This window comes from Elephantulus edwardii, unplaced genomic scaffold, assembly GCF_000299155.1.
Source record: "Elephantulus edwardii isolate Elephantulus edwardi_28Jun2011 unplaced genomic scaffold, EleEdw1.0 scaffold00026, whole genome shotgun sequence".
Classification (NCBI taxonomy): Eukaryota; Metazoa; Chordata; class Mammalia; order Macroscelidea; family Macroscelididae; genus Elephantulus; species Elephantulus edwardii.
Window position 1 is genome coordinate 5,086,771 of NW_006399776.1, and position 23,648 is coordinate 5,110,418.

Below are 23,648 nucleotides of genomic sequence, written 5' to 3' on the forward strand. Positions count from 1 at the left end.
TCCTATATCCTGTGCCAATAGCACCGTCTCCGATACACCCATCCCGATTACTCCACTCAATCAATCCACCTCATAGAGGGCCTTCCCCTTCTGCACTGTCCCTCCACCCTACCAAGCATGATGTCCCTCTCCAAGGACCTGTCCCTCCTTGCAACATGTCCAAAGTATGTTCTCTACAGTTGTTGTTGTTCTGTGCCGTCGAGTCGCTTGCGACTCATAGCGACCCTATGTACAACAGCCCTAAACTCTGCTCTGTCCTGTGCCAATCGCACTGTCTCTGACACTCCCATCCCAATTACCCCAGTCACTGAATCAATCCACCTCATAGAGGGCCTTCCCCTCCTGCGCTGTCCCTCCACCCTACCAAGCATGATGTCCTTCTCCAAGGACAGTACACATTTTAAATATTAGTAAAACCTAAGGTCTCTGGTTATGAGGAAAATGAGCCTTCTTCTGTTTATAGAGCTCTGGTGGTTTAGTGGTAAAGAACTGCACTGCCAATGCAAAGGTACATTGTTCAAATCTACCAGCTGCTCAGCAGGAGAAAGATGGGCAGTCTACTCCCATGCAACTTTCTGCCTCTGGGATGATCAGCTATGGGTCAGTTCCTACTTGATGGCGCAGAACAGTGTAACACCACAAGGTCAGAGACATTATTATTTAGACATGGACCAAAACTATCTTATCTCCTATAAAGTTTTTCTAACATAGTGAAAGGGAATATAGACTTTGTGCCTTTGAAGAAATCAGTCCACTCCCCTGATCCTCTTATGTCCAGTCATTCCTCGTGAGCCTCTGAGATGCAGGAAGCTTTGCCCAGAACCCGGCTGTGGTTTCCTCCCTCTGCACAACCCAGCTGGCTTTCCCAGGAGGGACTGAGGGTGGCTGGGCCCTGGGAGGGCTGCTGTGGATCTTGTGGTGGAGGCACTGTGGTGGAGGCACCCATGGAGGACAGTAGAGGCAGCACAGACAAGATTGGGGGGCCTCAGGGTAGGGGAGACTGAGGTGAGACTCAGCCCTGCCTCTGCCTCAGGAGGTTACTTCACTGGCCACCCTTGACCCCAATGTGAGGGTCACATGGGACCAAGGGACCCTGGCTCTATGGACACATGACTTGGGCAAGCTCAGCTCCCAAGAGCAGCTGTAGCCAAGAGGTTTGGAGGTGGGGTCCTAGAGGAGGCAGAAGGCTGACCCCTCACTGTCTGTGGTGCTGAGCTGGACAGCTGGGCAGAGAACCTCGTTTGAGTGCCACCAGGACTAGAGCCAAGTTTTCATGCATTTGTGGAAAGTTTCACATCCAGTGTCTCTACCCCAAGTGGAAGGTGACCTTTACACTTTTTAGTCAAAGCAGCTAAGGGTCAGAGTTATACTCCTTGCCCAAGACCACACAACGGAGCAGCAGCAGAGCTGTCAGTCCCCCTCTGTTGTGTCTGCTCCCAACACTCCCTGGAACCCTTGTCCCAGACTGTTCCTTTCAGGCCTCTCCCTGGCTCTGCTTCTGCTGACCTGGACCCCAGACGTGTGGTACGTCTGCTCTGCTGGACCTGGGGAGGGGTGGGGCTCTCCAACCCGAGGAGGCTTCAACATCAGGGAAAAGACATAGCAACCTTTTGCACATCCTGTCCTAGCCATGGCCTGACAAGTCTCTAGGTGAAGGGAGTGTGTTCTTTTCCACCCCTCTTGGCCTCCCTGTCCTGGCTCCAATCACTGTCCCTGTCGTCCCAGAACAGTCTCTCAGCATTGCTGAATCTCCTACCTCCACGAGGCAGGGATGGGTTGGGGGCAGACAGGACGCTGACTTAGCTGGCCAGCCTTGCAGGAGGCAGGGATGCACTGGGGAAGTCCTCCCAGCTGCCTGCTTAGCTTGATCCACAGAAGTCCCCAAAGCCTCACCGAGCTCCAGAGCCAGGCTGCCTGGGGCCACACCAGGCCCAGACTGCTCCAGCCCTGTGGTGGGCAAAGCCCAGAACTCAAACCAGGCCTCTTGGCCTCCCAGGAGAGCTTTGCTGAGAGGGTGCCCAGCACAGCCTTTCAGCTCAGGTAAGGTAACTGCAGGGGGGAGGACTGTACAAATGTTGTTTCATTCGACACCCTCCAACCCTCCTGGGGTGGAAAGCCTTTACACCCATCCCAATCCTGGGTACCACCCCCAGACCACTTTCAGCTGGAACAGCTGGCTCTGGGCCATAAGGCTCCCTTCTCTCAGATTTGACTGCTGTCTCACGTGAAAGGGACCCACACAGCCCATCTAGTGGCACAGACAACTGACCCTGAGCAAAATGAACATGGCTCCTCGCAAGGGACTTGGCTTCCCTCAGCATGTTCTCAAGAAGCTTGCTCACATGGCCTACCCGGCCTCACCCTCCAGTGCCTTCTCTTCACCCCTTTTCAAGAGCACTTTTTTGAGGAGTAGCCACCTACTGCCTTGTTTGTACCCCTACTGTTGTTGTTGACCATTGAGTTGGAACCGACTCATAGGTGACCCCCCGGCTGGTTTTCAGAGGAGACTGCCCATCTTTGCCCCACGAAGTAGCCGGTGGCCTCAAACTGCGTGCCTTTGGGATTGCAGCACAGCTTCTTGCCACTAGGCCACCAGAGCTCCATACTCACTATTGTTGTCTACTCCTATTTTGCCTACCCGAAGACCCTTCCAAGGGGAAAAGGGAACCTATCAGAGAAGCCAGGAGTTGGTGTCCACAGGTGATGATGTTCACAGATTTAAAGGATGAGAAAATGTGACATTTGGAAGTTTGGGTTAAAGTAGAACAAATGGTTCCTGTATGTGTCCTTTTATCTTTCCTTAGAAATCCTGAAACTGGCTGAGTGCTCAACTTCATTGCTATACTTTCCCATCAGTGGGCATCAGGGTTTTCTGGGCAAGGGATATTAGGGGTTGGATGAAAATAGAAGAATAATGTTAAGTGAAGGCTTCATAGGACCCCACAGGCCAGTGATGAGCCACGATCACTTACTTTATCAATCTCTCTCCCTCTCACCAGAGGAAGTAGCCATGTTCATGGTCTCTGGTGAAATGATTCACACTCACACACATTCCCACAGTCCCCATTTTATGACTCAGGAGGGTGATGGTGAATGAGTCCTTGGACTAGCGGTTTCTGAGGCTACTGGACAGCCATTTCTTCTGCTCTGCACCCCATGCAAAGCCTAGGAGTTGCTTGGTCAGGAAGGACCCATGTAGAGTTGGCTCATGAGATCAGGGCAGTGCTCTCTCACCTTACACAAGTGTGTGCACCAAGGGTCCACAGAACACATCAATGCTAGAAGTTGGGCATTGCAAAGGAGGCCAGAGGGCTGGGCCACATGTGCCTGGAGAACTCTGGGGTGACTGGCCCCTAAAATCACTCTGCCTCCCAGTTCTTCTAACAGATGTGGGCTAAAAACCCCAAGATGGTACCAAATGGCAGGGCTACAAGTGAGGCCATCCTCCAAGGGGTCTGAACAAGACTCAGGCCCAGGCAGAGGACACCCTCCCCTGGCTACTCAGTCCCTGGCTCTGTGCAAAGCCAGGCCAGGCCTCCAGGCCCAGCTTATGAAATGTACAGAAACTCATTAAGGCACAGGCCTCCAGCATCACTGCCTGCTGGAAATATGTGGTCATGCTGATCCCAGGCCTGGACAACCCACCTGTGAGACAGGAAGCAACGCTCCGAGTCCCTGGCCTTACCCTAAGTCCTTGCCTGGCAAAGAGGACAGGCATGCTGACTGCCGCTCTGGGCAGGGATAAGGTTATGGCAGCAGAGACGCCCAGCCAAACTGGCCCCCCCAGATGATCACATCCTGCTTGGAAAGGGGAGCACCAGGTCAAGGGGGACTTGGATGTCATCCAGGGTCCCAGCTCTTCAGGGCCAGCCTATGCACACTGGCCCCTCTTGGTCCCCGAGGAGAGTTCCACTGGTTTTTCAAACCACGCTGCAATATAATCAGGAGGCTGTCCCTCTTGGCAGTAAAGACAGGCAATCTCAGAGATGTTTGTGTGAGCCACTGTAATGTGCACTTGAACTACTCAATGCAGCGTGGAAGGGGAAACACAAGGGACATGGGGCTCTGGACACTCCCCATGCACAGCTCTGGACATCCTCACTGTTCTGGACTTGGCCACCTTCTTCCAACTCCACCCAACTGACATGGAACTCCTGTACCCCACATCTTCCCCGGCCTGACAGAGGCCTCTCCGGTCCACTCCAGCAAGACCAGGGTGCAGCTCCCCTGTAGCAGCAGCTGGAAGGTTGCTGGACCTCACTCCTGGCCACTAGTAGGGAGAGGCCTGGCACCTGCCAGGGACCTGGTTCTCAGAAGAGACTCTGACAGGCTGCTGGCAGCTACATTCCAACGTTACATACGAGGTATCCTGGGCATACACCTCAGTAGAGCCCCAGAGAGTAGGAGCCACAACAGGACCATCCAAGACCCCAGAGGCAGTGGGCACTTGAGGAAGGGTCCTGCTCCACCTCTAACGGAACCGCCAAGTGGACCTGGGCTAAGCCTGAGACAGGGCTGGGTGGGCGGCTGGGCCACAGTCCCGGGCAGGGCTGCCCCACCTGCAGCCATCACTCGGGCCCCTGCCGCCTGTGCTGCCTCCTCCGCTGCACGGCCTCACGCAGGGCCCCCAGCAGCGGCTCCCGGTTGTTGCAGATGTTGTAGTGCGTCAAGCGGAGCAGCTTGTCCACGTCCTCCTGGCTGTAGGTCACTTTAGTGTAGTGGTATGGGGAGTCAGATGGAGACAGATTCACCTGCCCTGCTTCCTTCTCCTCAGACGTTCTCAGGACCCCTGTTGCAAAGAGAGTGCAGCCTGGGCTCAATGTGGAAGGACACAGTGTTAGAAGTGGGTTCTGGGGTCATCTGTGGAGAGGTGGGGGATGGGTTGACAGGGGCAGGGACCAGAACATCAAGGTGACTCACCAGGGGCCAAATGGTCTTTGAAAGAGTCATTGACCAGTGGGAAGTGCAGGATAACAGGGGCCTCGGGGTGGCTGGGGTCTGAGAACTCGTGGCATTCCCGAGGCTGATGTTGCTCCTCTGGGCTCAGTGAAATGGGTGGGAATGGGATCCCCTGCTCCTGGCAGAACCGGCCCATAAGCTGCAGCTGCTGCAAGGGGTACCAGAAAGACATTAGGGGACAGTGAAGGGGACACCTGTACCCTCTATGCCTGTCAGTGTGAACGTGGCAACTTGATAAAAGACACACAGGACTTAACATCTGACAGAGAAATCAAAGACTCTGGTGGACCCAGCAAAGTCAGGCCAGGCGTTGAAGGAAGGCTCGTAGCTGGGACAGTCCTGCAAGAGCTTGGCAGGGTCCTACTCAACCTGGCTCTTAATAATCACTGGGGTTTAAAAATAGGAGGTAAAAGCCTCTCAATCCATAAAGTAACTAAAAGCAGGCAATTCCAGAGGTCTATAACCCGCTGGGATGCAGATACAGCAAAGGGGACCCAAATATGAAATAGCTGCCTCCCCATTACCCCATATGGGAAAAGTTCCCCTGGTGGTGAATGAATAGAACTCAGTGCTCTCATCACATAGCATCACTATCACAGCTCCTAAGGGACACTTCAGGGAGCTGGCCATCCCCTTCCCAGCCTGCCCCAGCATCCCAGGACCATTTATCCAGAGCTCCTGCCACCCCATGTCCACCTGAAAGGCTCCATGAAGATTGTAGTCAAATGACAGGATGAGATCCACATCCCGGGTGGGCTGCAGGAGGGGTGGACAGCTGGTGTTGATAAAGTAGCCAACATCCAGCAGGCAGAGGTAGGGCTCCACTGGTGTCAGCTGGTTAGGGAATCCGTCCAGTTTAGTGGCTGGAAAAGTTGAGGATGTTAAGGTGGGAGAAGCAGCAACTGTCAATGATGCTGAGAGCACTGCACTTCTATGGCCAATGGCAACTGCTTGCTACTGCTGGTAACAGAGACTGTGCTCTGGCTCCTGCTACTTCTACCGAAGCAGTCCCTCTACTGACTGCAGCCCTGCAGGTGGACCTGACACTCCCAGCTTAAGGAGAGGGAGACAAAGTCCTAGGATCAAGAGCTCTGTCCCAAGTGTCCCATGCGATAAAGGTCAGGAGTTCTGGTGTCAGGTGATGAGGGAGTGAGGAGAGACCCAAAACCCTAGGATTTGAGAAGGATTGAGAGCCAGAACTGGGGGAGAGATGAAGATACCTTTCCAGGTGGAGAAATGAGGCTGCTGGAAATAGTCTTTGTGAAAATGGAGGCCCCGCAGGAAATTGTGGGTGGCCTGGGCAAGTGGGCGCCGAGTCAGGAGGTCAGTGAAGAATTCGGCTATCCTTCCAGTCGTGCTGGGTGGCTCTTCTATCTTCAGAATGGGGACCTGCTCTTTGTCTGCAGTCAGAAGAGGAGAGTGGGGTGTCCTTCAGTAAATGGTGACTACTGACCTTTATCCTAGCCTCTGTGTCTGTGACCCTAGAGGTGGAACAGCTGAGACCTCCAAGGCCTGGGAGCCCCACCAACTGACAAAACAGCTTCAACTGGTGGTCCCTTTGAATCCTGCCAAAGGAGATCAAACACATACCTATGGTAGCCTGATTCTGAGCCCAGCGGTCCCAGAACTGGCTGGGCTCTGAGGACCAGTATAAGCTGTCCTGGAGGTTGGCTGCATACAGGTTAGTCCAGATACCTGGGAGAAGACACAAGGGGAAGGCAGCCCCCTCCCTGTTACAACCTGACCATACCCACTGCCTCTCCCAGACCAAGGAAATGTCCATGGACCCATCCTCCCCTCACACTTCGGGTTCTCCAGCCTTCCAGATCCCCTCACCTTCCAGGAAGCAGATGCGAGACTCAGGGAGCTGCTTCATCAGCCGGCCCATGAAGAACTCAGAGCCGAAGAGCTCAGAGGGGATGAAGGCCCCATACTTGGGAAGGCCAACTTCATAAGGGGTGAACTCACACCACTCTGTGAGGGGACCACAGACCCTCAGTCTTAGGGCTAAACCAGAGGACCCTCCAGTACCAATAACCCATGTGGATTTCACTAGGCAGGCTGGTCAAGGGGCAGCTCAGGCTCTGAGCCTGCGGCATGAAGCCACAACCCCTCTTAAAGGTCCAACTGAGTCTATGTGAGGGTTAGAGTTGAGTCTCTCACTGTGGGACCTGGGCAATGTCAAAAGTGTGGAACACCACCTCCCATATATATATATATATACCTTCCTCTCTGCCAGCCACAGGAACACAAGTCCAGGCTTCGGAGTTACTCACCCTCAAATTCAAAGGTGGAAAGGCTCTGTGATTTGGTGTTGAGGGCACAGTAGATGGGCATAGGGTTCTGACCATGGCGCAGGGCCTCTCGCTGATCTGAGAGTTTGTGGTTACAGGGCTGAAGGGGAAAGGACACTTGAACTGAAACTCACGGTTTCCTAGAACACAGAGGCTTCCCCACTCCCTGCTCCCCACTTTCTGGCCTGACTCCTCCCTGTACGCGGTCCCCTGGTATACCCCGTCATGTATCAAGGCCTCATTGATGAGGGCCCACAGGTTGGTGAAGCATGTGGGGTGGCCCAGGCGGGCACGCTCGGCCAGCTCCTTCCGGTACCACTGCAGCTGGCTGGGGGCCAGCACACCTAGCTTGCTCTTGGTCACCTGGGTCTTCAGAAATTCAGTGGGCCCTGCCAGGTCTTTCTGGGACCATTCTGGATCCTTGTAGAGGTTGGTCAAGGTCCTAAGTAAAACCAGGGAAGGGTCTTTCACTCAAGGACTCCATCCAGAACTCATAACTGGACTTCCCATTCCAGGACCACAGCCCGGTGAGCACCTTCTAAGAAAGTCAGGGCCAAGGCCAAGGCCAAGACTCAGTGGAGACAAGTGAACCCCCAAGGGACTCCACACACATTTCTTCCCAGCTACATGGACCATCCTAGACCTTCAATCTGATCAGAGAGGCCAATCAGGCCTAAGAGAGCTTCACCACAGACACCTCCCAGTCCATCACCCCCAGGGTCCTCACCAGGTGGAGCCTGACGCCCCTGTGATGTATGAGATGCAATCCAGGAGGCCCAGCTCCCTCAGGCCAGCCAGCTGTCCATACAGGGAGGTCATTGCCCGGATCCCACCACCAGTGGCCATGACGGCTACGACAGGGACCTGGAAGAGCACAGCCAGGCACAGAGAGGCCTTAGGAACTTAGGGAGGGAGAAAGTCACACCAAAGGAGAATGCAGCAAGTCAAATGACCATTCAGCTATCCCCACTCAAGATCTTGTTAGGCCCTTGGACCAGGTCTGAGTCAGCACCACTTGTCTGAACAGGGCTGGCTTTCTCAGGTTTTGAGAACTCCAAGGACAAACTAGATAAGTCCAGGTCTTGTATCCTTACCCCCAACCCCTGAAGAGTATGGAAGTCATTTTCTTGAAGCCCCAGATCTACTTCAAAAGAGCTCCATAAAGCCACCCCTCTCCATTTTGCAAGGAGCAGCCCAGGTCAGCAGACAGTTCTCGTGCTAGAGGCCCACTGGTCTGTCAGGCAGCGCCCAGTCTTAAAACCAGCATCAAGCCGAGGGTGGAGAATCAGAAAGCAGGAATGCTTCTCCAGGGAGAGGAGCGTTAGGAGCGAGCCTCACACAACTGTCTGCACTTTAAAAGCCCTTGAAAACATAGAAGAGAAATAAAGCTTCGGTTCACACTTAAAAGTTCAGCTTTAGAATTCACATTTCAGTCAGCTGGGCTGTTGGAACAAACAAGCCTGGGCCCCCACCTCCAGCTCCAGCCCTTCCCTCAGACCTCATCCTCCTGCAGGTCTCCCTCCAGCTGCAGGACCTGCTGCAGGGCCCTGGCCACAACCTGCTTCCTCCTCCGCAGGAAAGCTTGCTCCTCAGAGCTGGGTCCGAAGCCCAGCTGCACAGCCAGCTCCCCAGGTCTGGGTGAGAAGAAGGGACCATAAGCACTCGATCTCGTCAGAGAAACAGCAGCTGGGTCTACCTCCCCTAGATCCCTTTTACATCTCTTGTCTCCCCTGTTCACCCAGCCCTCCCCTCATCCTTGCTTCTTGAGGCCCTGGATATGAACACATGTGGAATGTGAGGGAGGGAAAGTGAACCCAGACTCAGACCCCTACCCAGGAAAATGGCAAAGTCAACTTGCAGGCAGGGCATCATGATGACTGAGGAAGGCCTAGCCAGCACCTGGTCCACCCAACCTCTAAGCCTTAGCTTCTCTTTACCCTGCCAGGTCTAAAAATTACTATAAAGTGGGTGGAATAGACGGACCAAAGGTCTCTAAGTCTGGGATTCTCATTCTCCCAAACACATCGACAGAGTGGGCAACTCAACTTAGTTCAGGTGGGTTAGTTAAGGTCTATCCATACAACTTCTTCTCAAAAGGCTGCAATTTCCTCACTTTCTCTTGGACTCTGCCTTATCTGTGCCTCAAACCATGGTATTTTCTCAACTTCCCTTTTTCCAGGGAAACATTTTCAAGTGCTTCCCAAGTGCCAGGTCCAGTGAAAGCAGACACACCAAGGTGAAAAAGCTTATGAAAAGAACCATTATATTCTGAACCCTTGCCAAGACTGCACACTCCATCCTGTGAGCAAACCCTCAGGATGCCCCTCCCTGGCCATGCTCCCCAGCCCTGCCTCTACACTCCTCCCTGGCTGCTTGCCCACTTCCCTCGCCCTGTCTCTACCCCCACTTTCTGACTGTTTGCTCATCTCCCAGCCCCCTCCTTGATTGCCCACTCCCCACTTCAGCCTGCACTGACTGACGTCAGCCTCCCTGACTGCTAGCCCACCCCCCAGCCCAACTCTCACCCCCTTCCCTGACTGCTTGCCCACACCCTAGACCAGCCCTCAGTCCCCTTCCTGACTGCTTGCCCACCCCCTAGACCAGCCCTCAGTTCCCTCCCTGACTGCTTGCCCACCCCCTAGACCAGCCCTCAGTCCCCTCCCCACTAGCCCACCCCATAGACCAGACCTCGGTTCCCTCCCTGACTGCTTGCCCACTCCCAGCCCAGCCTCTCACCCTTTTTCTTTTTTCAGCTCCACCTTCATCAGAGGCTCCTGAAAACCAAGAATGATCCTTTCACGAAGGCTGGCCATCTCCATCCCAATTCCATTCCTCTCTCTAGCCCCAGCCACAGCTCCATGATATCTCCACGTTCCTCCCATGAGTTCCCAACCAGCTCTACCAGGAGAATCTTCTGAAAGCTTGCCAGTGAATGGCCCAAAATGGTGAGAGAAGAGGTCAGTCCTTCTTCCCTGGCCCTGGCTTGAGGGGCGGCCCCATCTCTTCATCCAGCTCCTCTCCTATGGGACCAATACCTGGGATGTGGGGAAGACGAGCCTCACCAGCTGGTCCGATGGCAGGACCCTCAGGGGTACCTTTAGCTGTTCTTGGGGGGCATTCTGCAGCGGCACAAAGGAAATAGACCTCAGAGTCTCTGCCCTCCCACGGCCAGCAAGGACCATACTGATCCACATGGGAGTGGCTAAGGAGTGTTAGTAAGAAGGATCATGAGACATTCACCCCACAATCTTCCCCAGGTGCTGGGCTCTTGGGGAGTGGTCAGATGGTGAGTAGGATGGGCTGGATAAGTCACCCAGGGAAGGCTTGTGAAAGTTATAGGGCTCCATCACAGAAGACAGAGGACATTACCTGCAGATGGATACTCAGCTCTTGCTCCCAGCAGGCTGGGAAGTGGAAGCTTAAGGAGCCACTGCCCACAGAGGCCTCCTGTTGACCCTCACAGGACCCAGGAACCTCAAGCTGAACTTTGCTCCTTGCCTCTGGAGACAGAAACCAAGGTGGAGAGGCTGGAAGTGGGATCCTTGATCGCAGAGGTGTCTTTCTCCCCTCTGATCCAGGCAGAGGCTGGGAGATGGTGCTTCCCACACAAGCCCTCTGGGAAGGACCACGGGGGACAGCCCCAGGGCAGATTCACTCTCAACCCCTACTCCTGTCTTTGGGAGATGAAAATGGACGTTGGAAGATTCCCTCCAGAGTGGGCAGCTTAGAAAGGGTGAAGACAATAGCCGAGGGCCTGGGCTGTCCACTGGGTTAGGGGACTCACCCTTCTGGTCCCCTGCCTCTTCCAGTCGCATGTGCAAGCAGGCAAGCTCCCGGGCCTGGGTCATGGAAATAGCCCTCAGATACTGACCTCCTCTGCTCAGGGCCTCTCCACCAGCATCCTGGCTCCTGTTCCTCGGCTCTTTGTCACCCCAGCCCCACTATTTTCTGAAACTGCATCCTACTGGGGAAGTAAAATCCCAGGGTCCTCCAGACTCAGTTCTACTCCTGATCTACATAGGCTTCAGGCCCAGGGGAGGGCAGCAGATGGCATAAGGAAACGACCCCCTGAGAACAGCACCCCTAGCACCATCCCAGACTCACCACCAGGATGCCATTGCTGAAGAGCTGCTCCACACAGCCTGTCCTGGAAAGAGCCCAGTGAGACTCCATGTGAGTGCAGACCCCCACCCCCAAAGAGGCAGTCCTCCCGACCACTGTGTCCCCAGAGAAGCGTGACAGTGCTGGGAGCACTGGGTTCAGTCCTTCCCAGAGGGAGCCCCTTCCATCCCAGAACTTCCTTCCCCATAGGCCGACTCACAGATGCTGCAGCCGAAATTCAACTTCTAGCAGTCCTTCGCCCTGGAGAGAGAGCACCAAGTTAATGTTAGAAGCAAGAGTGTGTTAGGTTTACATGAGTATGTATGTGCACATAGGTGGGTATGTGCACAAGGGTGAATGTGAGTGTATGTATGCATGTGTATGCCTACGTGTGTGTGTTCATGTGTGTGTATTTGAGTGTGAGTAGTTGAATGGGTGAGAAGCACGCACATATGCACGTGTACAAGTATGAGTGCAAATGAGGTATATGTATAGAAGTGAGAGGCAGATGTGTGTATTTCTGAGTAAGCTGTGTGTGTACAGATATGTGTGTGTAAAAGAGTGTGAATGTGTGTGTCTGAATATATATGAATGAGTCAAAGTGTTTATAAATTTGAGTTCAGACACCAGCTAGAAGTGCTGAGGCTTCAAAATAATAGAGGAGAAAGGCCCACTGTCCAGCTCCCGACTGCTCTAGCCACACTCTCTGGACTGCTCCAAAAGAGCTGACCCTTGGCTTTGGGGACAAAAAAGCAGCATTAGGAAAGAATCACTCCTCTGTGGGGAGATGCTCTTGGTTAACACAGCCTTGAGGAGGGCGGGAGAAGGAAGGGAAGCCTAGAGCACTTGGAGTCTGGCTGTCGCCTTTTTAAAAAAAAACTAAAACAAAACACAAATCAAAACAGTATCAAAGTTCTGAGATGAAGGACATTTGTGCACTCTCACCAGTCCTCATCGTAACAGCAGTCAAGAAATTGAAAGTGTTGCATTGGGAAAATCCACTGTCAAGGATCTCACTAAAGAACAAGGTTGTCAGTTTAAAGACTAAGCTGCAACTGATCCAAGCCATGGTCTTTCCAGTTACTTGATGTGAATCTGAAAGCTGTAATGAATAAATAAGGATGACAGAAGAAGAACCGATGCCTAAGTTGTGTTGAAGAAAAGTACTGAATATCCTATGGACTGCCAAGAGAACAGAGCGATCGGTCTTGGAGGAAGTGCAACCAGAGTGCTCCTCAGAGGCAAGGATGGTGAAACCTCACGTCATACTATGGGCATGCTGTCAGGAGGGGCTAGTCCTTAGAAAAATACATTATACTGGGAAAGGTGGAGGGCAGCTAAAGGGAGGAAGACCCTCAAGAAGAGATGGACTGACACAGTGACTGTAGGTGCAAGTATATCAGAGATGATGAGGCTGGCATGGTTCAGCGTTCAGTTTTCAGGGTTCAGGTCTGTTTTCACAGGCTCGCTCTAAGTCGAAGCAGCCTGGCTGGCACCTGACAGCAGCCCTTGGAGCACCTCCCTTTCCCAGTGAGGCTGAAAGCTCTGGAATGCCTGGGGCCCAGTGCCCTCAGCTGCCCTGAATTGGAGTCTTGCCTGAGGGCTCAGTGAGAAGTTCTGGCGTGAGAACTCCCCTGGCCGCAGAGTTCCCACATCGAACAGAACTGACAACACAGGATCATCCTTGGTCAGCAAGTCCTGGTCAAAGACTTTCAGTTCCACCACGTTCTGGAAAGGGGACAGAAGGAGAAGGCTGCAGGAAGGATGAGGGGGACAGGGGAGGGGGCAAGGTAGGAGCTGGCACGAGGGACTGGGAGGGGACAGTGAGGGGGCCAGCTCAAAGCAGGCCCACCTTGAGTAGGCTGTGGATCCGGAAGTGGAAGCTCTGATTCCAGATGGGGTTCCTGCAGTTCTTGACTGTGCGTGTCTGTAGCCTCTGGCTGGAGGCAGTGGGCAGCCACACAGTCACGTAGCAGTCAGAGGGAGTCACTGTGGGGAGGAGGGACCTCTCCAATGATGGTCTAGAGACCCTCCCAACCCCAGGGTCCTAGGGCCCACCCTCACAGACGCCCAGGGGGCTGTGTATGGAGGGAGGGTGAGGCAGGAACAGAACAAAGCCCAATCCTCACCTTCCCCCAGTCCCTCTCCTCACCACCTCTCCCACTGTCCCTACCCCTGCCCCGACTCTGAATCCAGCTGTGGCACTGTTCTCAGCCCAGGCTCACCTAGGTCCCTGGAGGGCAGGCTATGGGCCTGCAGAACACGAACGGTGAGCAAGCAGGTCCCAGGCACCTTGGCCTGCAGAGGAGGAGGGCAAAAACTTGCGGCAGGCTTGATGAGGCCCAAGGTGATGGGGGACTAATGGGCTATAAGAACAACTCTGAGGTGTACTCCTGCACCAAAAGGACTAGCTATGGCCCTGCTCTCTGTCCCACCAGAATCCTGAATCTACAAGTATGGCACTTCCACAATGATTTATATAACACTCCTTGCCAGGTTCTGTTCCAAGGACTTTACATACATTAAACATTTTAACAACCCTGTGCATGGGGCTGTTTATTATAAGCCTCGGGAGGAAGCTGAGGCACACGAAGCTTAAGTAGTAACTTGCCCGAGGTCCAGAGGCAGGACTGGGATCCTGGCAGGCCAGCTCTGGTTGTACCAACTCTCACACTTCCATGCTCCCAGCTCCTGAGTAGACTCCTCTGTCCTTCTGCCCCATACTCTGACCCCACACCTTGTTAAATACTTTTGAAGCCAGTCTTGAGTGACAAGAGTGGGCAGATGTAAAGCCACTGAGAAAAAGACTTGCTGGGGCCCAAGACCATGGTCCCTGCACTCGCCCTGTACCTCTGGTCAGGGACAATTCTAGAAACGAAATTTCCGCTAGGATAGGTTCAGTTAAGCTGCTGGGCTGTCCACGGGTTGCCAAGTCCTAGCTCTCCTGGTTCCTATGGAGTAAGGATAAAGCTGGTCCCCCATGGGCTCCATCCAAAACCATCTCTGGGTTCTGGAACGAAGTCACTGCCAGGTGTGCCAGGGCAGTGAAGTCTGTGCCAAATGGTCCTTCAGCCCTGCCACAGATGAAGGATCCCAGCCCTGATGGATGGAGGTTAGGGAGCTCACCCATATATGCTAGGCCTGGGACCCCACTCCCTAAGCAACTGAATCGGAAGGAGCAACAGAGTGGCCACTTCCCTCTGGGGCCCCAGGACAGCAGCCGGGAGCCTGGAAAAGTGTGGGTGCCCTCAGCAAGGGCAGGAAGAACTCAGAGAGAACTCCCAGCCTGTGACCTTGTCCCTTCCCTGGTTTCTGCTCACTGCCCCGGTCCCAGGCTGTCAACCCTCACTATACCTGGAAAAGACTATAGCTCCAGTCCTACTCAAGAAACATTAATCAAGGCCCAGGTGGGGGTCAGGGTCAGAGTGCCCTGTCAACCTTACCAGAGCCATTAGGCGCAGTCCTCAGGGCAGGAATGACAGGCAGTAGCCACTGGACTGGCACTGGTGGATTTTTAAATGTAATCCAGGGGTGTCCCAGCCAGCTTCCCAGGTCCCTCCCATTTGCCTCTTCCGCTCCACCCAAGCCCCACACCCACTCCTGGATTAGCCACCTATCTAGGAAATAAGGCACCTAAACCTATACCAGAGCCTTTGTATGTGGGCTTAGTGATCCCCACCTCTGCCCCAGGTTCCTGGGAGACCCACCTTTCCCAGCTAACACCATCATGCCTGGTCCTGCGTCCCTGACCTAGAGGAGGGAGGCTCCCAGGAGACCTGGCTACCAGGGGCTGAGCAGAAGGAACAGGAAGATGGGGATCTGAGGGACCACTGAGGTTTGGAAGCAAGAATGGGCTTCCACAACAGGGGCGCAAGAGCTGAGGGCCCCCCAGCTCGGGCCTTTCACAACTTCCCAGTACCAGTAGGACAGGAATACCCAGTTTTGACTGAAGCACTGGGCCAATCCGAGAAGAATGCCTGGGACCCATCACCATTCGCAGGGGAGTGGTTTTGTTATATAAAACAGCCCTTCAAAGCCAAGTGCCAGCTTCCTCCATCCTCGGTGTCTGGGAATGGGGCCTGGCACTGAGAGGAAAGGGCACTGCTTGTCTCAGGCCTGTTTGTATTGGGAAGGAGTGAGGAGGCCACACCAAGGAACAGCCCAGGTGGGGTAGGTGCTTCTGTCCCCTCCTACCTGGGCTTGTTATGGGAGAAACAGGTGGTTTACCCCAGGGCACCAGCCCTGCCAGATGCCCTGGGGCTGGGGGGGAAAAGCAAACACGGCCAGGGCAAAGCTGGGGCAGCTTCAGAGGCCTGGAGTGAGTCCAGGCTAGAGTTATAACAGCAGAGACCTGGACTGGCCTGCTGCCTTGGTGCCACCTGAGTGCGGTGGCTGTCATGGCCAGAGTACTCCTCGGGCCAACATCTGGGCCACATCCTCACCCCCACCAGGGACATTCTGAAAACTTTACCTCAACTTCAAGCCCTCACCGGACCACAGCAGGCAACTTCGAGAGGGAGCATCACCACCTCTGAGTCACTTCCTTTTATTGAGCATTTCCTTGGTGCCAGCTGGCGCTGGGGCCTCAGACACCATCTCCAGGCTGGCCCCACAGCACCAGTGAGGTGGGGACCATTATTATCTCCCTTTTACAGATGAGGACAAAAATGCTCTGAGACACAGTAGCTTTGCCCAAGGCTACCCAGCAGGTGAGGCCGTGCTGGACCTGAAACCCTACCCCTCCCAGCTGACAGGTCACAGCCTCACCTGTGTGACTCTCCAGGAACCTTCACCTAGACCTGCCTGGCACTTCCTGCTCCTCTGATCTCATCCCAAATCCCAACCCACGCAGGGCCAGACCCTCCAGGCTGCCTTCAGAGTCCACAGGCCCTGAATGGGCCTGGCTGCTCCCTGAGCTGTGTGGCAATGTTCGCTGGGCTCCACTAGTCGAGGCCTGAGGCTCTGGTGAGGGAGTCAAGCAGCTGGAAGTAACTGTACTTGAGGTCATACTCCATATCGTACCAGAAATTCACTGTAGGAAGAACGGGGTGTGAATGGGAGGCTCCCTCTCCCAACTCTTCTCACTGCGAGCCTCCTCAGCTCGCCTTGAGGGGGGATGAGGCCCTGATTCCTCACCAGCAATGCAGCCATGGGACTGTTGTACGTGGTGGAACCACAGGGCGGGCAGGTAGAGCATCTCACCAGCCTTCACGGTGCAGCGAAGCGCCTGGGCCTGACGGTACCTGGGGTACCGGGCCAGATCTGGTGCCAGGGGGTCCAACGGGATCCAGGGCACCTAGAGACACACAGAATAACAAGATAGGTCCCCAGGTCCCTTTATAACGTCTTCTCCAAGTCCATTTATGCTGTCCAGCAACAGGACAGGGCCCAAGTCCTTTCCCCATAGGTCCTGAACTGCTCAGCACTGGATAGTTCCAATTTCAAGACTGTTCAAAAGAAGGTATCACCTCCCCAGATCCCATGTGCTTGCTTCTCAGAGTCCAGGTTCTTGCCTTCCCCTTCCCCTGCCCCCACATGTGAGGCTCATACCCTCCCTGGAGTTCAAGAACAAGATAGACACCTTCTCCATGGCGACTTCATCCACCACCTTAAAGGTGCCCCCCTCTGTGAGCTGGTAGGTTGCTGGTGTGTACAGTTCTGAAGCCAAAGAAAGAGCAAGAGGCTCAGCAGACAGTGCTTCCTGCCCACCCCTCCACCCCCACCTTAGACGTTCCCACTGGCTCCTGGGCCTCAGCGGCAAGGTCAAGGCCCTAGATACGTGGAGACGCCACAGGCCTTTCTGAGCCCTCGCTGCCCATCTTCTAGCTCAGGTCACCTGCTCCCCAGCAGGCTGTGTCCCTACCATAGGGGATGAAGGGCCGGTCACTGGGTGGATGTAACAGGAAGTGCTTCTCTCCAGAGACAACACAGTAGAGGTTCTCATAGTGGTCCTTGTGTACTGATAACACAAAGAAGCTTCCATGAGGAAGGTTGTGAGAAGAAGGGAACACAGGAAGGAGCAACCCACCCATCCTGGAGTGTCAACCCTCAAGACAGCTGAGCGTGTAAGAGAAGAATGTGAGAGGGATCAAAAGTATGCCCTAAAATCTTTAAACCCTAAGGTGTGCAGTTTGAATCCTCTTCTGGAGAAGGAAGGACAATCTCCTCTGTACCAGTCAAATCTGATTTGACGGTACATACACACAAAATAATAAAATAAACGAAAAAAATTCTTTAAACCCTAAACCGAAACTATCACCTGAAATCTTCTTAAAACCAAACAGTCTGGGAGAACTAGTGCAACAAGCCAACCTTGAGCATTATGCTCTATCATGGTCTGTGTGGAATCAAACTGACAACAGCACATCAGAAGCAGAGAGAGCACTGAGTTTAGGTTAACAGGGGAGAAATAACTTGGAAAAGGATGGTGTGATGGTTGCACAACTCCAAGCATGTCATCAACGTCAATGAAATGTACATGTGGAAGCCTGGTGTGGCTTTGTGGTGCATATTCTCAACAATAACAACAAAGTCAAAGCAGAGCCGAGGTCATGCCAAGGAGTTGACAGGCACTTTAGATCTTGTCCACCGGCTACTTGGCACTTGCCAGGCCCTGTGTTCACCTCTCTCAGAGAAATGTTCAAGCATGTGAGATTCCCCTAAGTTCACCTCCTGATCTAGCTGACCTGAGAATTTGGTTTAAGAACCTGTGTGTCCTGCCACCAATGCCACCCCACCTCAGCTTGCTGCGCAGACATTCTTTGTGCTGTTTAAGTCCTAGAATCCCAGAAGAAACCTAGGAATACAGTTGGCCCCACTTTTTTCCAGGTCCAACCTCCCATCCCTGGCCTCATTTCCCTACTCTTCATCTTCATATTCTCTGGACACCTACAGGATGTCACTGCAGCCGCCTCTCCCAGCCAGAAGTTTACAGCATCAGGCATCTTCCCTGTGGATCAGAAGAAAGGTAAGTTAGGAGCGGGCATCCCCAAAAGGCCAGGCTGGGGATAAACACTCTATAGGGATGTTGGGACAAAAAACTGGGTAGGAACAGAGGGGTCCCAGGGAAGATGAGGAGAAAAAAGCTACAAGTCTGAAGAGCTTGAAGAAGGGATCTGTTACCCTCCCTGAGGGAGAAGGATGCAACAATTTTCAGCAATTTATCTACTATCACATCAAGGCCTGAGGATTTAAGCCTCTAGTGGGAAACACCTAAATCTGCAGGGTTAGGAGTGTGGGCTAAGTCCTGAGGGAAGGGACAGCAGCAGTCCCCAAGGCTGGTCCACTCCTTCCACAGCTCCCCTGCCTGCCCAGTCAGTGACCACCCTTGCCTGTTCCTCCTCCACTTACCCAGCGCCTCAGAGGCCCAGGGCACATGAGGCTCCAAGTCAGGCAGCAGCTGGGGCAGCTCAGTGGGCAGATTGGAGCACTGCTTCTGCACATAGAGGATGCCAGGGTGCTGGGCCCTGCCCTCCAGCACGTCCAGCACGTGGCTCAGGGGTAGGCGGCGCTCAGCAGGCATCACAAAGCGATCTCCTCGCACGGCATCTGCATAGCCATCTGGAGTCACAGCCACACTCACCTCTGTTGCCCCAACTGTGGCCCTGGAGGAATGGACACTCAGGCCACACCCACACGCCACAGAACACCCTGCCCCCTGCCCCAGGCCAGCTCTCACCTCAAGTAAGGGAGTGACCACTTCTGGAGGGCTGGCCAGTGCTGAAGGGCATTGCGGATGATGCAGGGTCTGTTGGGGCCAACCCAGTCCCGGTAGAAGTGGAGTGGAGTCGGGGGCCCATCCAGATAGGGCACAGCCAGAGGTATGCTGAGCTCTGCGAGAGAGGAGGATGGGTGCTCAGAGCAGCACCACCCAGCCCTTGCCCCATCACCTCTGAAGGAATGCCTTCCCTGGACAGGCCACGCTGTGTCACTGAGGAATGCCCACTGGAGTGACCTGGGGATCCTGGACAATCAGAGATCAAGGAATGCGGAGAGAAAATTAAAGGGGAAACTGTAAAGCACACACAAATAATACTCCATAACAGGCTACAAGAGTTCATAGCACTGGGCTCCTGCTTGCTCAGCCCATTCCCCAAACTGTCCACGGCACAAGGCTGAGCCATGCAGGTGGGGGACCCCCACTTGCTGGGGTCAAAGTCCCAGCACCATTAGGAAAGACAGCCTTCAAACAGTGCAGGGTGTGCAGAACAAGCTGAAGCCCAGGGCAAAGGGCTGGCCTGGGTGGGGCATGGCCCTGTGAGGTCCTCCAATACGGAAGAGTTACTGAATATTCTGGAATGTGTTCAGCATTTGGCTTGACTAGTGTGGAGAAAACCTTGAGTCTTACTGAACCATACTGTGACACCTAAGTAAATGTCTGTAAAACACGAACTCCCAACATCTCACTGTTGTCCCTGCTGACCCTCCAGCAGGTTTCAGAGGCTGTGAAGAGCATGGGAGGGGACTGGCCAGCTTTCTCCTGAGGTGGATTTGAACGACAGGTGAGGTGCCACCTCACTACAACTCCCTACACACCATGACACCAGAGGTACCTATAGCAGCTCTTAATTTAAAAATAACTTATTTTTAGAGATTTCTTCATGCACTCTTGTTACTATATTGTTCAGTGTCTTCAAGTCAACTATGACTCATAGCGACCCGATGGGCAATAGATCCAAACCTGGCTCTCTCCTGTACCAAACTCATGATCTCTGTCCTCAAGACCACTGTGCTAGTCACTGTGTCAAGCCATCTCTTTGAGAGTTTTTGATGATCCTCTATCTCTCCTAGTATATTACCTCTGTTCAAGGACTGGTTCCTCCTAAAGATATGCCCAAAGCGTACTGTATTGTTGTTAGGCGCCGTCAAAATGACTCATAGTGATCCTATGAACAATAGATCTGAACTCTGTCCTACAAAAACCAGATCTGAATCCTAAACCATCCTCTCCATCTCTGACATGCTTGAGCCCCCTGTCCCAGTCCCTGTGCCAATACATCTCATTGAGGGTTGTCCTCTCTTTCACGGATTCTTCATCTTTCCAAGCACGATGCTCCTTTCCAAGGAATGGGCCCTCCTGGTTGCCCTTCTCTGATTAGGAAGAAAGCGCGAGGTGATGTAAAGAACCACTCAAGACTTCAGTTAGTCAAGAGGTAAGGGGAGAGGAACTCATGGTTGAATGTCCTCTTGACCTCCAGTCCTTGTAGCTTTTATATGAGAAGTTTTACAAGCAGAAAAACATGTTGACTAGAATCACAAGATAAGATTTTTTGGACACTGGCTGTAAGAGGAGGAATGTGGCATCAGGAATGAAGGAAGCTTCATCAACAACCTGATGCAGATGACACAAAACTCTGCTTGCTGAAACTGAGAAGGAACTGAAGTTCGTGCTGCAGAAGGTCAAGGACTGCAGCCTTCACTATGGACTAAAGCTCACCATCAAGAAAAAAAAGGTTCTCACCACTGGTCCGACTGTCCGTATCATGATAGATGGTGAACAGACTGAGATAGTTAATAGTTTTCGTTTGCTTGGTTCCACAATCAACACTCTTGGTACCAGCAGCCAGGAAATCAAGAGACAAATTTCATTTGGAAAGTCACCCATCAGGGACCTCTCCAGAGCACTGAGGAGCAACGACGTCAGGATGGAGACTAAGGTGTGCCTGGTCTGGTCTATAGTCTTTGCAACTGCGTGCTATGCGTCAGAGAGCTGGACAGTGACTAGGAATGACAGAAAGATAACTTTGATGCCTTTGAGCTATGGTGCTGGAGAAGAGTGTTGAATATACTATGGACTGCTAGGAGAACAAACAGGTTTGTCCTGGAAAGGATGAAACCGGGCTGAGCCTTGGAGGCAAGGATTTTGAAGCTTTGTCTGACCTACTTTGGACATGCTGCAAGGAGGGACCAGTCCTTGGAGAGGGACCAGAAGGTGGAGGGACAGCGCAAGAGAGGAAGACCCTCGATGAAATGGATCAATTCAGTGATTGGGGTAATGGGAGTTGGTGTGTTGTAAACAGTGAGGTTGGCACAGGATAGAGCAGAGTTTAGGGCTCTTGTACATAGGGTCGCTTTGAGTCGCAAGTGACTCGACGGCACATAACAACAACACATACACCAATAAGGCAGTACACTGCCATTTACTCAATAACCTACATCTTTGTTCTATCGAACAATTCCATATTTATTTAGGAATGTTTTTCTTGGTTTTCCTCAATGTGCACTTAGTAGTTTTCTTTAGTGGAATTGTCTCTGATTAAACTCTCTTGATCCAAGCAACCCTAGATCTAGTTAGTTTAGCTTAACCCCTACACTGCCTAACAACATAACTAAAGTATATGAAATAAAGTTTCACCATCCTTGCCTCTAAGGAGCACTCTGGCTGCACTTTCTCCAAGACTTATGTTTGTTCTTTTGGCTGTCCTTTGGATATTCAATACTCTCTTCCAGTACCTCATCTCAAAAGCATCAATTCTTCTGCCAACCTTATTCATTTTCCAGATCTCAGATGCTTACCGGGTGACTGGCGAGACCATGGATTGAATGACGTGCACCTTGGTCTTTAAACTGACATTATTACTCTTCAGGACTTTTTAGAGGTCAGTCAAAGCAGACTTCCCTAATGCAATACATCTCCTGATTAATGGTATCAAGGGTGCTGATTGTAGACCTAAGTAAAATGAAATCGTTGACAGTTTCAATTTTTTCTCTGTATGTGATGATGCTGCCTATTGGTCCAGTGGTGAGGATTTTTGTCTTCTTGATGTTGAGATGCAATCCATATTGAAGGTTGTAGTTTTTCATTTTCTGCAGCAAAGCACTTCAGGTCTTCCTCACTTTCAGTGAGTAAGGTTATGTCATCTGCATAATACTGGTTGCTGATGAGTCTCCCTTTTATACTGATGCCAAATTTTTCTTCCAGATTCTTGAATGATTTGATCAGCATACAGACTGAATAGGTATGGAGAAAGGATATAGTCCAGACATACACTTTTTAATTGTAAACAACAGTGTCCCCTTACTTTGTTAGAACAAAAGTTTCTTGGTCTAAGTGTTAGGTTCTACATAAGTACAATTAAATCTTCTGGGATTCCTATTCATCTCAATGTTAGTGTAGTCAAATGCCTTTGTTTAGTCAATAAAGCACAAATAGACAGTCTTTTGGGGTTCTCTGCTTTCCAACGAGATCCACTGACATCAGCACTGATATCCCTGGTGCCATGGCCTCTTCTAACCCCAACTTGAACTTCTGGCCATTCTCTTTCAACGTCCTGTTCTAGCCATATTTACATGATTTTCAACAGTATTTTGCTTGCTTGTGATATTAATGATAGTGTTCTACAATTCTACATTTTGTTGAATCTCCATTCTTGGGGTCAGAACAAATATGGATCTCTTTTAGTCAATCATCAGCTGGCAAGGCAGTTGTCCTCCAAATTTCCTGGCACAGACTGGTGAGCATGACAGGGCTGCACTGTTAGTTGAAGCATGTGAATTGGTATCCTATCACTTTCTGGGGTCTTATTTTTTACCAACATCTTCAGTGCAGCAATGTATTAAATTCAATGTACATTTTTAATCAACGTCTTCAATGTACTTCTTCCCTCATTACCACTGGCTCTTTATCCTATGCTACTTCTTGAAATATTGGTTGTCTCTGAATCCCATTAATTCTACCTCCAAATATTTCTCTACTTTTCTCTTCCATATCCAAGCTACTTACTTGAGTCTTCACTAAGATGCCACCTTGGTAAGGCTTCCTTCTCTGGTTATCCTTCATTATGTTTTCAACTGACTCCCAACAAAAAACAAAACAAAACAAAACCCCCAAAATATAGTTGCCATCATGTTAAGGCTTAACAACTTTGGAAATGGAGCAGTTTTACTATGTCCTATGGGGGCTGCATACATTGGAATCAACTCGAAGGCAACAGTTTTGGTAAGCGGTTAACACTATCTATTTTTGCATATTTAAAATTCTCCTCAATCTTTCTCCCTTGCTAGAATGTAACTTTCATGAGGGTAAGAAAGCTCATTTTGTAACACTGATATATTCCATTCACATTCAGTGTAATTATTGAGAGGTAGGGTTTTATAGCTGTCATTTCGTTCAATTCTTTTTGGTGTTGTTGCTAGTTACTTTGGTCCATCCTATTTTCTGTGGCATCTCTGTTTCCAGGACGTCTCTCAGTGTTTCCTGTATGGCTGGTCTTGTTTTTACGAACTCCTTTAGGTTCTGTATTTCTGGGAATATTTTAATCTCTCTTTCGTACTTGATGGACAGTTTTGCAGGAT

General features: G+C 52.0%; 3 protein-coding genes across 3 annotated transcripts in view; 1 reads left to right on the top strand and 2 right to left on the bottom strand.

The window, feature by feature from the left end:
* SPTBN5 (spectrin, beta, non-erythrocytic 5) overlaps nucleotides 1-1,147 on the top strand; it is a 61,363-nt gene extending 60,216 nt beyond the window's left edge. The window contains exon 62 of the mRNA XM_006883221.1: nucleotides 1,034-1,147. Within this exon, the coding sequence (XP_006883283.1) occupies nucleotides 1,034-1,147 (114 nt within the window). The remainder of the gene's footprint in view (nucleotides 1-1,033) is intronic.
* A 3,421-nt stretch (nucleotides 1,148-4,568) lies between these two features.
* PLA2G4B (phospholipase A2, group IVB (cytosolic)) lies at nucleotides 4,569-14,806 on the bottom strand. Its single transcript, XM_006882984.1, has 20 exons — nucleotides 14,798-14,806; nucleotides 13,580-13,652; nucleotides 13,207-13,343; nucleotides 12,951-13,082; nucleotides 11,575-11,615; nucleotides 11,358-11,400; nucleotides 11,038-11,092; nucleotides 10,623-10,753; nucleotides 10,289-10,372; nucleotides 9,990-10,027; nucleotides 8,752-8,887; nucleotides 7,981-8,117; nucleotides 7,473-7,695; nucleotides 7,236-7,353; nucleotides 6,796-6,933; nucleotides 6,550-6,654; nucleotides 6,180-6,359; nucleotides 5,656-5,822; nucleotides 4,921-5,107; nucleotides 4,569-4,789 (listed from the first exon to the last, which is right to left on the bottom strand). Exons 1-20 carry the CDS (start codon nucleotides 14,804-14,806, stop codon nucleotides 4,569-4,571), a joined length of 2,355 nt encoding a protein of 784 aa, XP_006883046.1.
* Nucleotides 14,807-16,281: 1,475 nt separating this feature from the next.
* Nucleotides 16,282-23,648, bottom strand: part of JMJD7 (jumonji domain containing 7) — a 19,021-nt gene continuing 11,654 nt past the window's right edge. The window contains exons 2-8 of the mRNA XM_006882985.1: nucleotides 19,033-19,186; nucleotides 18,705-18,958; nucleotides 18,247-18,303; nucleotides 17,218-17,313; nucleotides 16,936-17,012; nucleotides 16,491-16,650; nucleotides 16,282-16,386 (exon numbers count right to left, since the gene is read on the bottom strand). Coding sequence (XP_006883047.1) covers nucleotides 16,298-16,386; nucleotides 16,491-16,650; nucleotides 16,936-17,012; nucleotides 17,218-17,313; nucleotides 18,247-18,303; nucleotides 18,705-18,958; nucleotides 19,033-19,186 — 887 coding nt within the window. The 3' untranslated portion in view covers nucleotides 16,282-16,297. The remainder of the gene's footprint in view (nucleotides 16,387-16,490; nucleotides 16,651-16,935; nucleotides 17,013-17,217; nucleotides 17,314-18,246; nucleotides 18,304-18,704; nucleotides 18,959-19,032; nucleotides 19,187-23,648) is intronic.